This window comes from Halichoeres trimaculatus, unplaced genomic scaffold (genome assembly GCF_033239565.1).
Source record: "Halichoeres trimaculatus isolate MK-OKI-2021-1 unplaced genomic scaffold, fHalTri1.1 fHalTri1_scaffold_12, whole genome shotgun sequence".
Lineage (NCBI taxonomy): Eukaryota > Metazoa > Chordata > Actinopteri > Labriformes > Labridae > Halichoeres > Halichoeres trimaculatus.
Genome location: NW_027437190.1, coordinates 35,663,721 through 35,678,373, shown reverse-complemented (window position 1 = coordinate 35,678,373; position 14,653 = coordinate 35,663,721). Strand labels below are relative to the sequence as shown.

Below are 14,653 nucleotides of genomic sequence, written 5' to 3'. Positions count from 1 at the left end.
TTTTGTTGAATCCTTACTTTAACCTCAGAATTTTGACCTTGATCTTAGAAATCTTATCATATTTTGGATTTCTGACCTTTAGCTTAGATCACTGACATTGACCTTAGGTTTTTGACCTTGTTGTTTGAATTCTGACTTGAACCTAGAACTTTGGCCTTTATCCTAGATCCCTGACTTTAATCTTGGCTTCAAGACGTTATTCTCCTTGAACTCTGACCTTATCGACAAAAAGCTGACCCTAATCATGGATTTCTGACCTTCTTTGAATAGTGAAGATAATCTCTGAATTATGACCTCTATCTTTGAATTCTGACTTTGGTCCTAGAATTCAGACCTTGATCTCAATAGTCCGACCTTTTTGTTGAACCGTTGCTTAAACATCAAAATTTTGACCTTGATCTTAGAAATTGTATCATAATTTTGGATTCTGACCTCTAGCTTAGATCACTGACTTTGACCATAGATTTCTGACCTTATTGTTTGAATTCTGACTTTAACTTTGAATTTTGACCATTATCCTGTAATGTTGGATTTAAGACCTTATCCTATGAACTCTTAACTTTGATCTTAACAAGCTGACCCTAATCATAGATTTTTGACCTTATTTGAATCCAAATGTAAATCTCTGAATTCTGACCTTAATCTCTGCATACTGACTTTAAGCTAAGAATTCCGACCTTGATCTCAAAAGTCTGACCTTTTTGTTGAATCCTTACTTTAACCTCAAAATTTTGACCGTGATCCTGAAAGTCTTATAATTTTGTATTTCTGACTTTTACCTTAGCTCACTGACTTTGACCTTAGATTTCTGACCTTACTGTTTGAATTTTGACTTTAATCTCAAATTTTGCCCCTTTTTTGAATGCTAGCCTTAATTGGTGCGTATAGAATCGAACTTACCAACAGTTTTGATGGACATTTTTAAAAACACAGCTGTAAAGTCTGGTTCGAGGTTGGCTCTCTCCCAGCAGATGTGAGTTTTTTTTCAGCCCTGCAGGTCAAAAAGCAGAAGTTGGTTTAAATTAGGCTGCACCTGGCTGTCTGTTGGGCTGTGTCCTTGTTTGACTGTGTGGTGTTAACCCCCCTGTTTCCCCCTGTGTTAATATTCACGCAGCTTCTTTTCTGATGAAACTGTCGTGACATAAAGACTCGTTGAGCTGTTAGCGTGTGGAGCGTTCAGACCGAGCCGCTCCTCTGCAGAGAGACGGAAAACGAAACAGAGTTAGCCGAGCGTCTGTTCACCACAGCTCAGACCGGATGAGAGGCTCAGGTCTGAGCATCTGTCCTCGGTATTTATAACAACTTCATTAGATGAACTTATGAAAGACTTCCTCTGTCAGCTTCTCACTTCCTCTTCATCTTTTCCTCTTTTACACTTTTTAAGCTAAAGCTCGTTTTCTGAGCCTCTACCTCAGAATTACTCTTCTCTGAATTTGCAAACCTACCTGACATCTGGAGGAGTTTCCTGTCACCACACTTTAACCTAAAAATAAAAGTTCATCACGCGGAAATGTGCGAGCTGTGAGTGTGTGAGCGGTTTCAGAGAGGTGTGACTTGGTTTGTGACACACGTTAGATGAGGATGAGTGCGGACGCTTTATGACACAAAGAAAAGCAAAATAAAGACAAAAACAGAAAAATCCAAAACAGTATCCAGTTATTTTTGTGTTTTTTATTCAATGAGGAGTCCTTGGTTTGGCATTTTTCTCACTGTCAACAATTTTTTGTTTGGCTTTCTTTAATCTTTAGCGTCAGACTGGATTTTTCAGAGATTTTGTGAAATAAAAACAATCAGTTTGTGCGTCCCCAGAGCAGGGACTCTTCACGAGGGAATCTGCCACCAAGGAACTAAATTTAGACTCTGGTTCCTGTTGTCCAAGACTTCCTGAAAAAGTGTTTTAAAGCTTAACTGGGGAGTTTTTGTTGTGTGTTTTCAAGCTGTACCTGAACGCACCACAAAGATCAGAGGCCACAGTGCGTCCACGCTGAAGGAAGTAAACTTTGACGGACTCCAGGACGTGTCTCGATGTGAACACAAAGTGAAACACAAACAGAAGTCCAAACCACAGAAAGTCTGACGTTACGTCACCGCCCTGTGACGTGACGACAGCTCAGCGGCTCTGAAATGAAGAAGCGTGATCAGTTTGTGTTCAGCGCGCTGAAACACGCCGCAGTGAGTCAGTGGAGCAGGACGATAAACCCTGAGGACCAGAGAGGAGGATACACGATCAGGATGACGGACTTTTCTACGTTTCTTTACTGAAACCGTCGGATAAATCTGGTTTAGGGTCAAAGTGAAAGCGTTTGAAATGGTTCAGGAGGATTGTTGGGATTCCCTCAGGTCAGTCTGAAGAAACTCTGATTTATTGTTATGACGTTCATGTGTCGCTGACGTTTGTCTTCTCTGGGAAAAAACGTGTCTGATTCTCAGTTTGAAATGTTTTTCTTGATAGATGAAGTTTTCTGTGTGAGAGACGACGTGTTTGAACCCTGAAACTCTCTGACTTTTTTTCTTTAAATCATTTTCTGACCTTTTATCACAGAAACAACTAAAAGTCAAAGTGATTTTCCTGAAATAAATAATAAAGTAAGAAGACGTTAAAAACAAATCCAGCCTTAAATTCATGTCCAGATTTTTAACACTCTTGGATTCTGATTCTGATTCAGGATCCACTTACAGCCTGTTCAGACTGGTAAAATAAAAACTGGATCAGAGCCTGAAAAGTTGGATCACAGTTGGAACCAAAAAATAAAAAATTCCAGCTCATGAATCATGACATCATCAGTGGTCATTCTGATTCTATGACAAACATTCTAAGATTCCGGAACAGAACCAGTTCTAGAACCAGAACCATGCTGGTGTGAAATCACTCTTATTGACTCTGAGTCTGATTCTGGTTCAGGCTCATTAACTCCAGGTTCTGTTTCAGGTTACTCTTAGTCCGGTCCTGATTCCAGATTTGATTCCTGTTTTTCTTATTTATTCTAGTTCTGCTTTGGGATTCTGGTCACGCTTCAAGTCCTGAATCCAGTTCTGGTTTAGTTAATCTGTTCCAGGCTCTGATCCAGCTTTGCTTATCAGTTCTGGTTTGGACTCCAGGTCTTGGCTCCAGTTCTGCTGGGTGATTCTGGTTCCAGTCCTGCTGTAGTCACTGTTTTCACGGTTTTGTGTATTTGCTCTGGATCCACATGGGAATTTGGGGATTTGTTGACCGGATCACCCCTTCAGAAGAATAATCCTGTTTCTGAGGGGAATTCTGGTTTTGGTTCCAGATTCACCAGATGTAACGATGGTTTTTGACTACGGTTTTTCCAGTTTGCTTCATTGGTTCTGATTCTTGATTCTGTTTCCTGTTTCGTTATGTTTCTTCTGATTTATACCTCTTCCACTTTGGGATTCTGGTTTGGTCTTATATCATTTTCTTATTCCAGTTCTGCCTCTTGAGTCCAGATCCAGTTCTGGTTTGATCCATAAATCTAAGGGTTCAGTTCAGGTTTTGATTATTGAGGTGCTCCCAGGATTGTGAATCCGTTCTGGTTCTGAATCCACATCTGCGTATTGATTCCCTGCGTGGGGATCCGTTTGGGTTTGAATTCTTGTTCCATTTCTGGTCCTGTTCTGGTTTAGTTTTAGATCGGATTCGGTATTTTTGGGGATGTGGTTTAATAAAAGCTCTGGGTTAACTCCTCTCACAGTGTCAGCGGTGAGAAAACAATGATTTGGGCTCAGCATCGTTAATCGTTACTTTTAATATCACATCCCCTTAAACAGGGGTGTTCAACCTGTGGCTCTGGAGCCTCATGTGGTCCTTTGACTCCTCTGCAGTGGCTCCTTGTAGCTTTAAAAACATTACTGAAATAAAGAATAGTTATTTTTCTTACAGAGGGTATTGATGATTAAAGACTCTGACACTAAATAAAATCCTGTGTTAACATTTAGTTGAACTAAACATGCACCAAAAAACCTTTCTATTTTTTCTGAGATTTCTGCAATTTTTTTTACTTTTAATTCTTTTGTTTTTAATTAAGAAAATATACAAATTGCAAAATTTATGGAATTTATGCCAATTATTGGATTATATTGCATTATTTAATTTAATTAAAAAAAAAATATATTAAATTTTGGCAAATTTTGGAAATTTAAAAATTGTTTAAAATTTAGAAAAAAATTGAAATATTTAAAAAAGAAATTGTGCAACTTACTGACACAAATTCATAAAAATTTCTGATATTACAATTTTTCATAGAAAAAAAATTGCAATTTTTTAAAGATAAAAACTAAGACATCACATGTACAATTTTATAAACACAAAAAACTTGTCATTCAGACAAAAATTTACTAGATTTTTACAGTGTTTGCCTATATGTAAAGATAAAGTAGATTCTGTGTCTCCTGAATGACTTTAATCCAGGTGAGCTGAGGAAAAGCGGCTCTGGTTGCAGAGCCCTGCCTTAAAAACACGGCGAAGGATGCAGAGAGGATCAAATCTGCAGTGATAATTCAAACATCACATCAAACCTCAGTTTCCTTTGATTTAGGAGCTGTCTGAGCCGTCAGGATCTCAGCTTCTCCTTTACTCATGTTTAATTTTTATATTTAAAAACCTCGACCATGGCAGAATCTGCAGGAGGAGAGGCTGCAGGGGGCAGGATGCTGGTTTCTGCTCCTTCGTGTCGTCACTGACTGATTTTCTGACTGAAGCCGAACCAAACACGCAGCCTCTGCAGAAACAGAGATTTAGAGAAGCAGAAATGTTTCCTGCAGCCTTTTAACAGAGCGTTATCAGCAGGCAGTAAAACAATGAGCAGAAAGTATTTATAGGTTTTTAGTTTTGATTCTTCCTCTTTCTGAACAGTCGCTTCGATTAGACGAACGGTGGAGTTCGTCTGTTTCCACTGAAGCTGTGTGCGCTCTGTCAGGGAGGAAATGTGCTGCATTTATTTGGACTTTCCATTATGTTTTTAGATCTGTGTGTGTGTGTGTGTGTGTGTGTGTGTGTGTGTGTGTGTGTGTGTGTGTGTGTGTGTGTGTGTGTGAGGTTTCCATTGTTGCACATATAAAAAGGGAAGTGATGGTGATGAAATCAGCTGTTTCAGCTAAATTTTCTGTCCGTGTTCAGCGTTGGAGCGAACCCCTCCCTGAGTCTCAGACACAAACTGAGACCCAGACACAAACACTCGACTGTCACTGAGTTAAACTCTTTATTTTCCTTTAAAGTGAGGCTCTCTGACAGGAAAACAATCTGTGTCTCTGTCCTCTCAGAGCTGATGTTTGTTTTTTAAAAAGAGCTGAAACAACAGCAAAGTTAAAATTGCTTCATCGAACTCTTTCTGTCACATCAGCGCTCTGTGGCTACAGCAGGGCGATGACCTTTAACCTCCTTACACTCAAGTTTTGGTGACAGTTTGAGCTAAACTTCTTCAGTCTCATCCTTTTTATTCACTCTGGAAAAGCTCCATAAGAAAATAGATGGTGACAGCTTGTCCATCATTGTCCAGTCAGCCAGCCTCCACCTCCACAGGGTCCAGGACTGAGCTTCTTCAGCAGTCTGTTCAGTCTCTGTCTCCTGGATCCTGGATCCTAGCATGATGCTACTCTGCCCTCTGGTATTCCCTCTGTTGCTGGGTTAGCACAGCTAGCTCGTCCATCTTATTGGAGATAGATCTTACGTTCCCAATAACGATGGATGGAAGGACAGGTCCATGTCGTCACTTCTTAGCTCACACCTGAGAACCAGCACGTCGTCCTCACCTTGAGGGAAACATCTGGCCTAGCACCAGTTAGCATCGACATGCTACAGGCTGCTAACAGCTGAGTTTACATGTAAACAATGCAGCCATGGTTACATGTAGGATCTCCAGACAAACACAGGAGAAAAAGTAGTAAAATTATCACTGAAGACTAAACCAGTTTGGTGTCCATGACCAACAAATGATCCGAACAAAGTGATGATCCACTCCAAATACAAAGATGACAAAAAAGAGACATATTAGAGAGTGTAACCTCTTTATTGGCCAGGCAGTGTGTTTTAGATACTGTGTTGCAGTCGTGATAAATAAACTGTGAAAAAAACACAAGTTAACGAATGTTCTGAGTTTCTGTTGCCATGGTTACCAAATAGTGTTTGAGCCAGCACAATAAATCAGAGCAATCAGGCTATTTGACTTTTAATTTAACTTTTTTTATAGGTGTCCTACAACACTTTTTAATGGATGCCATGCAGCCAATCAGAATGGAGTATTTACACGAACCAAAATCTTTGTGTACCTGATTTTCTTCCTTTGACAAGTCTGTGTAAAAATGATAAAATCCATGATAAAATATACTTTATTTGGGGATGAATGAAGTATATTTTATCTTATTTTATTTTATTTTATGTGAGACTCAGACCTCTGAATCTGGTGTAGATGGATGCGCTGAGGATGCTGGATCTTTTTAACCACGCCTCTGTTTCCTACTTTTCATGAGTCTGAGCGCCCGCTGACGCTCGCCTCATAGGATCAAAGATGTCAAATGTTTCCAGCTCCATTCATATCAAACTGTTTCTATCCCTCTGCTTTCTGTGCTGGACTGATAGATTTTATCACCTCGAGGAGCGGCGATGTGTCACGTGATCAGGAAGCAGGCTGCCAGTCCACTTCCTGTTTGCCTTTTAACCTTTGACTCTTCTATTCCTTCCACTTCCTCCTCTCCGTCCTCTTTCACACTTCTCCCTCTCACTTTCTCCCTCCGCTGACGGCGATGACAAAGTGTCCGTTTAAATCCAGTTTCTGATGTTTGAAACTTTCCTGACGTCGGGGGAAAGTCCTCAGAGCGAGTTTCCTCCAGGTTTGGAGCCGAGCGGGGTCAGAGATGTCAGAGAGGCGACGTTTGGAGGATTTATCAGGACGAGTAAAGAGTTGAGCTCGGGCAGTTGAGTGTGTGTAGAGAGGCCTGAGGTGTGTTATCCTGAGTCATCTCTGCTCTGTGTGTGTGTGTGTGTGTGTGTGTGTGTGTGTGTGTGTGTGTGTGTGTGTGTGTGTGTGTGTGTGTGTGTGAGGAGTTTGAGGATGGAGGGTGAGACAGGGCAAGGGACATTCACGGTTACATAAGAGCGCTCTCAGCATCTCCCAGTGTCCTATTTTTAACACACACACACACACACACACACACACACACACACACACACACACACACACACACACACACACTGAGTTTAATCACGTATTGATTCTTGTAAATAAACTCCACGTTAACTGGTCCGTCTCTCTGTGGGGACGTGCGTCTCTTTCTTCTTCTGTGGTTTCACTCCGAGCTGCAGATAATCTGGACTCTGGTGGACCCTCTCAGACCCTCTCAGACCCTCTCAGACCCTCTCAGTCTAAAACCCAGACTTGTCTCTCTGTGTCCCTGCAGTGGCGGGCAGACCGGCGGCATGACAGAGGAGAAATGTCCCCAGCTGGTGGACTACTTCGTAGTGGCAGGTCTGGACCCTGCGGGGCCCTGGAGGCCCCTGGACGAGGCATCCACCACCTCCTCCTCCACGCCCTCCTCCTCCTCCTCCTCGTCTTCGTCGGGCCGGGCGGTGGAGTCGGTGACGGACCTGGCGGTCATCGCGCGGGGGCTGGGGGAGGAGGTGCCTGAAGGCTTCACCTGCATCGAGAGGACGCTGGGCGGACACTCGGCCGAGCTGAGCGCCGGACTCATCAACAACCCTCACCTGTACCTGTGCTACCGCCGCGGGAGGGACAAGCCGCCCATCCTGGACCTGGGGTGAGACACGCCCCCTTTGGTGACTTTCAATCCGACTCACACACACTCACACACTCCTTACACACATCAGCTTCTCCCCCCTCTTGTAACTTTTTAATCTCATAATTTCAGATTCATTCACAGAGCTCTGACTCTTTATCTCATATTTTAACATTTTATGTGAGAAGGCGACTTTTAATCTTCAATTCCTGACTGACTACATCAGAATTATGAGACTTTCTGAATCATATTTTAGACTTTCATAGAATAGAATAGAATAGAATGTACTTTATTTATCCCCAGAGAAATTCAGGGATATAACTATTAGTATCTTAAAGGTCCCATCTCCTGCTCCTTTCCTGCAGTTTAATCTGGATCATTGATGTCTTCATGAAATGGTAGTAACATGTTTTGGTCCAAAAAGCCAATAAATCAAGCACAGCAGCATTGTTTCCAGGCTCTCATAGCCCCTCTGTTCAGAACGCTCTGATTTAGTGGGCGTGGCCTTCATATGTAAATGAGCCACAGCTGATACTGCCCCGCTCTTCCACGTCACTGAGAGCGGCGCCACGAGCTCCGAGTGCACAATGTTTAGAAAACAGAGAAGCTCGTTTACCGTAACATTACAGGCTAAAACAACAGGCTAACTGCAGCTAAAGTTAGCATCCTGATGCTAACACAGAGACAGGGGGGACACTGAGGAAAAGCTCTTCCATCTGCTCCACAGCACACAGCATTTAAAATACTCACATTTCCAGGGTCCCAGGTTTGTTGGAGGATGGTTGGTAATGCGCCTGGATTCAGGACCAGTCTATTGGCTAGCCCTCTGTTGGACTGTCCAAAGTTGGAAAAGCAGTCGGCCGTGAAGTGACGAGCACACACATTACCTGACCTGTGCAGTGCTATTGGACCCATGAAGACCACAGGCATACTGTTCTTTCACACCTTCACAGGTTGTGATACGGTATCAGCCTTTCGCAACAAAGGCAAAAAGACTGTCTGGCAAACCTGGGACATTTGTCCTGAGGCCTCTCCCATCTTTGGCAAATTAAGTCAATACCCTCCTGTAGTGACTGATGGTGACCTCAAGATCCTGGAGAGGTTTGTGGTCCTGATGTATGATTGATCCAGTATAGCTGTTAGTGTGGATGAGGCTAGACCTGACATGTTTGCGCGAAAGCAGAGACCATATGACGCCATTCCTCCAACAAGTGCAGCTCTGCTTCAACACACTAAACATGCTGCATATCAGGCAGGCTAAAACAGACAAAATGGTGGCCATTTTGAAAAAGGCCGCCATCTGTCTTTTATCTCATAAAAATGACTTCCTGTCTCAAACTGAGCTTTTTATCTTGAAATTTTTTTTTTACTTCATATTTTTGACTTTTTGTCTCATAGTCATGATTTTACATTTCGCTCGTTTTTGTGTTTAGGTGAAATCCTCCTCTGAACCTTTGAACCAGCTCAGTCCTGGTCTCTGCCCCCCTCTGAGGGAAAAACTGTTTTTCATTTTGAGGTGACGCTGAATTCAGAAACGCTTTAACTCAGGACGCCGTGAAGATAAAACGGTTTCGGAGCCAGACGAAAAGGGCCACTTTGGTTCCTCTGATCCAGACTCCAGTCCAGACTCTCTGTGTGCAGATTCAGAAACAGGGCTCGGTCTCTGTGTCTGACGTTAGGACCTGGACTTTGGCGCTCTCAGAATGATCCTCTGCTCAGTCTGCACGCGCTCAGTCTGCACGCGCTCAGTCTGCACGCGCTCAGTCCTCAGGTCAGTGGAGGAATCAGGAGTTTGGAGCGTTTCCTTGACGACGCTCAGTCTGAACTTCAGTCTAACGACAGAGAGGCTCTCATCGCTCGTCAGGCTCAGCGCGGCGAATTAAAGCCCAGATTATATAACAGAGGATTATGTAATGCAGTGGTGGGCAGACTGTCGTGTCCTGGACGCTCCTCACACACACACACACACACACACACACACACACACACACACTCTCTCTGTCCTCTCCATTGTCTCCGTCCTGGCCCGGTGGTTAATTGCTCTGGATTACGCCGCTGTCGGGGATAATGAGGCGGATCCTCGTCCTGCTGACATCAGATTACACGTGTTTGGTGTGATATCTTAACGAGCAGGTAGAGACGCAGCAGAGAGGAAATCTGAGTTAATCCCAGCTCCAGAGGTGGACGGATCAGAGCCTGTGTGGGCTAATTTCTCAGGGTTTGGACTCAGCGCGGGGTGGGGGGAAATGACACTTCCTGTTTCTTTATTTCCTGTGGGATTAAACAGATAATCTGCCCCTGCAGGGTGCTGTATGAGGGGAAGGAGCAGCTGAAGCAGGGCTGGTACGTCATCGAGACCACTCCCTACAGCCGCTCCGCCAGCCTCAGCGCCGGCGGCGCCCCCACGGCTCACCGGGTCTTCCTGACGTACCGACGCGCTCTGGACTCGCAGGGTCTGCACACGCTGGGCGTCACTGACATCGCTCTGCTGATGCCGAGCAAAGGAGAGGTCGCTCCGCACACGTTCTGCAGGGTGGACAAAAACCTCAACACGGGCATGGTGGGTCCAGGAGGGGGCGCTCAGGGGTCCATTCGACACGCCTTTCATGTCTGAAAATGACTTTTTTTATTGATTTTAAGACAAAGAATGAGCTGGAGGAGTGTGAGGAGGTTTAAAACGATTTAGTCAAACATCTAAAATGATTAAAACTGAGGGAAAGAAGTGAAATAATAAAAGTTTTTCTTAAAGCATAAAAAAATTGAGACATTTTCATCACTGAGTTTTTCATTTTTCTCTTAAACTCTCTCAGATGTTTTCATGTCAGACCCTCCATGTTGCTCTCTAACCCCCGTGTGTGTGTGTGTGTGTGTGTGTGTCTGCAGTGGGGTCCAGCTCTCTACGTGGGCTACAAGCGAGCCGTGGCCAAAGCGAACGCGCTCGTCTACAAAGCCAGTGAGTATTTACTGAACTCCTCTAACGACGCTCTGTGGCGTCATCAGGTCCACAGAGGAGGAGAGAAAAGAAACAAAGACCAGACGAGAGATTTTCAGACTTTAAAACTCGAAACTGAGGAACTAGATCTGGTCCGGTCTGAAATCTGAAAGAGTCTCCAAAAAAAACCACGAGATCTTCCCCAGCAGGTTCCCACGGATCCTTGAAAAGTCTTAAAAGTCTTGAATTCATAATTCTTAAAATAAGGCCTGAATTGGCATTGAAAAGTCTGAAATCCAGATTTTAAAAGTCTTGAAAATGTGAATACATTGGAAAGATTTATGTTAGTTTAAAGTAAAAAAAATAATTAAGTAACATTTATCTATTTTTATAATTTACACTCATGGCAACATGGCGTAATCACAATAGTGGAACTAACAAAACAGTGATGTGTTTGCACCAGGAACTTTTTGAAGCAGACGCATGTCTTTGTTCTACATAGGGTGCCTGGAGAGAGAAAAAAATGAGGAAAAATTGGCAAAAAAATCCAAAAGTGTCTCAGGAAAACTGATTATGGCAGCAAAACTGAGAATTAAATTTGAAGTTGAATTTTAAAAACCGTGTAAAAATTCAAAAAATGTTTGTGACAGTGGCCAAAAAAAATGAATGGGGCAAAATAGGCATAAAGTTGTAAAAATGGGGTTAGAATAAGTTAAAAAGTGATGTTTTATGTAAAATAAACATTGGGTTAAAATTGCCACTAACCCAGGTAATTAACGTGGTGTTTTTGTTTGTTAGTTTTGTTTGTTTCAGTTGTGGTTTGTTAATTTGTTTTTAAATTTGATTCCCAACGTCATTAAAAAAAGTCTTAAAAAGTCTTAAATTGAACTTTCCTTGAGCTGTAGGAACCCTGCCCAGACTCCCTGAACTGATCCCTAACGGGCCTCAAACACCGAGGTCTGTCAGCCAATCAGAGGGAAGGGGGTTTGTCTTAAAGAGACAGCAGCTAAAGGTTTCAGACAGAGGCTGAAATAAGGTTTTCAAAGACAAGACTATTTAGCCTTAATGAGTCAGGCTTCTATTATCTATACCACAGTCAGACACCAGGGGGCGACAGAGTCTCAACTCAGTTCAAGTCAACTTTATTTATAGAGCACTTGAAAAACAATAAACTGCGGCGGTGAAAGGAAAAGGCGTCTTAACGCAGGTGAAATGGCGCTCTCAGAGGCCATGAAACGAAAAGTTGATGTGGAAAAAAGATCCTTTAACAACGACCAGGCTGAAAACTACGCCATCATCACGCCAGCCTGAGGTGTGACCTGGTTTCGTTGTGCTGCAGGTCTGCTGAGCCGGTACCCAGAGGAGGACCTGGAGGCGTTCCCTCTGCCGGAGTCGGTGCCGGTCTTCTGTCTGCCCATGGGCGTCACCGTGGAGAGCTGGCCTCTGAACGCCAAGTACCAGCTGCCCGTCTTCTCCACCTTTGTCCTCACGTCCGCCTCAGGGGACAAGGTGTGTGACGAGACCACACACACACACACACACACACACACACACACACACTCTTTGTTCCTCTCTAACACGCCGTCTCTGCAGGTTTACGGCGCAGCCATCCAGTTCTACGAGTCCTTTGACCGCGAGCTGCTCTCGGAGCGGCAGAGCGTCCGGCTGGGGCTGCTCAGCGTGGTCGACCGGCGCCCCATCACCAGCCGCAGCCTGCAGGTGAAGAAGAGCATCTGCGTCCTCTCCCACTGGCCCTTCTTCACCGTCTTCCAGAAGTTTCTCACCTTCGTGTACAGATACTCCATCTCTGGTCCCCACGTCCTGCCGCTGGAGAAGTGAGCGCCCTCCTACGCCCACGCCCACGCCCAAGCTGTTTTCATGCTTTTATTTTGGCGGGAGACAGGAAGTGTGTGTTTCATCGTCCTGTTTTCTCTCTGCAGACACATCTCCAGCTTCATGCACAACGTCCCGTTCCCCTCCCCTCAGCGGCCTCGCATCCTGGTCCAGGTACAGACTCCAGCCTCTGGATGTGGTTTCTGGTCCCGTCCTGGTCCTGAACGGTCCGAGGGTTTTAAAGAAGGGTTTAAAAACAGGAATAAGACGGAAAGATGCACAGGGAGCCGTTTGACTTTACCTTCACTTTAATCTGCAGCAGGAAGTTTGTGCTCTGCTGCTCGCTGCCTTAAGCCCGTCCACTCTGACCAATCAGAAGCAATCTTTGACTGAGTGAGCAAAATTAATTAAAACAGTTCTCCAGTTAAGGAATAACTCGTTAATCTGCCAGATCCAGACGTGTTTTCAGTTTTAGCATTTGGTGGATTATAACTTCACAGAATAAATTCAGGATGATGTTTCCTTGTGCATCAGGTGTGTTATTCAGTTCCATTAAAGTTATGAGATAAAAAGTCAAACATTTGTAAAACGAGTTGAAATTTTGAGATAAAATGTTGAAATTTTGAGATAAAATGTTGAAATTATGATATTAATGTTGATAGTATCAGTTAAAAGTTGAAATACGCAATAGAAGTCAAAATAATAAGATGAGTTGAAATTATGAGATAAAATCTCGAAATTATGACATGTAATGTTTACATTTTGAGATAACATGTCAAAATTACGACATGAGACATTTATATTTTGAAAAAATGTCGAAATAATGACATGAAACATTGATATTTTGAGATAAAATGATGAAATTTTGACATGAAATATTTAAATTTTGAGATAAAATGTCGAAATTATGACATGAAGCATTAATAATTTGAGATAAATTGTTGAAACATGCTGTGAAGATGAAAATTATGAGATAAAAGTTGAAATTATGCAATACATTAATAGCAATGACATAAAAATGTTGGTACCGGATAAAAAAATTTAAATTATGAGATAGGAGCTGAATGAATGAGATGAAACACTGACATGAGATAAAAAGTCAATTATAAAATTAGAGATGAAATCATGTATTAAATGTTGAAATAATGAAATAAAACATTGATACATGCAATAAAATGATGAATGTTAGAGTTGAAATAAAGAGAAAAAGTCCAAATAGCAAAAAAAGTTAAAATTAATAAATTAGTTTTCAAAATTTTGAGAAAATATGTTGAAATTACAACATAAAAATATTGATATTATTAAAAAAAAATGTAAAGTATGCAACCTTAAGTCAAAATCTTGAGAAAAGCTGAATTTATGTGAAAAAAAGTTGAAATTATGATCAAACTTTAAAATTATTGGACCAAAAAATAATGAAAAAATAAAGACATAAGACATTAAGAAGCAAAATGTTGATATGTGTGACTAGTCAGATAATATTTAACTTTACAGTTTAACTTAACGAATAAACAGGGGCTTTATCCTGAGTGGCAGTTAGCAGAAATTTTCACTTCTCTAGTTTATCAGTTAGCTGTAAGCTAGTTGTACGTACTGCCAATAAACAGTCTCAAAGTGACTCAAACATCAGGAGATTAAACCAAACAGGAAATGGAAACTGAGATTAAACACAAAAATGTTCAGATTGTCTTTTGATTATTTTGGTTTCACTTTCTGTCGACACGTTTATCTCCAGGAATAAAGTTTGTGAGTAAAATCTGTGACTGAGAGAAAAGAAAAGATTTCCAGAGACCCTGACCCCCCTTTCCTCTTCTTCCTCTTCTTCCTCTTCTTCTTCTTCTTCTTCTTCTTCTTCTTCTTCTTCTTCTTCTTCTTCTTCTTCTTCCTCTTCTTCTTCTTCTTCTTCTTCTTCTTCTTCTTCTTCTTCTGTGAAGTGAGTGTTTTTATGTTTTCATGAGTAACACTGACTTTTAATCTTGCAGCTTTCTCCGTACGACAACCTGCTGCTCTGCCAGCCGGTCTCCTCTCCGCTCCCACTCAGGTCGGTTCACTGCAGCACACACACACACACACACACACACACACACACACACACACACACACACACACACACACACACACACACACACACACACACACTCACTGATGGATGATGTT

At 42.4% G+C, this 14,653-nt stretch overlaps 1 protein-coding gene across 2 annotated transcripts in view; it reads left to right on the top strand.

Annotated features, from left to right (window-relative positions):
* Positions 1–14,653, top strand: part of dennd4b (DENN/MADD domain containing 4B) — a 48,661-nt gene that overhangs the window by 14,635 nt on the left and 19,373 nt on the right. The window contains exons 2-9 of one of the 2 annotated variants that reach the window (XM_074682914.1): positions 7,396–7,501; positions 7,613–7,752; positions 10,036–10,291; positions 10,615–10,684; positions 12,003–12,172; positions 12,257–12,498; positions 12,604–12,670; positions 14,479–14,537. In XM_074682914.1, the coding sequence (XP_074539015.1) occupies positions 7,415–7,501; positions 7,613–7,752; positions 10,036–10,291; positions 10,615–10,684; positions 12,003–12,172; positions 12,257–12,498; positions 12,604–12,670; positions 14,479–14,537 (1,091 nt within the window). In that variant the 5' untranslated portion in view covers positions 7,396–7,414. Of the gene's footprint in view, positions 1–7,395; positions 7,753–10,035; positions 10,292–10,614; positions 10,685–12,002; positions 12,173–12,256; positions 12,499–12,603; positions 12,671–14,478; positions 14,538–14,653 lie in introns of both variants that reach the window. The other variant, XM_074682913.1, reaches the window with a different exon arrangement.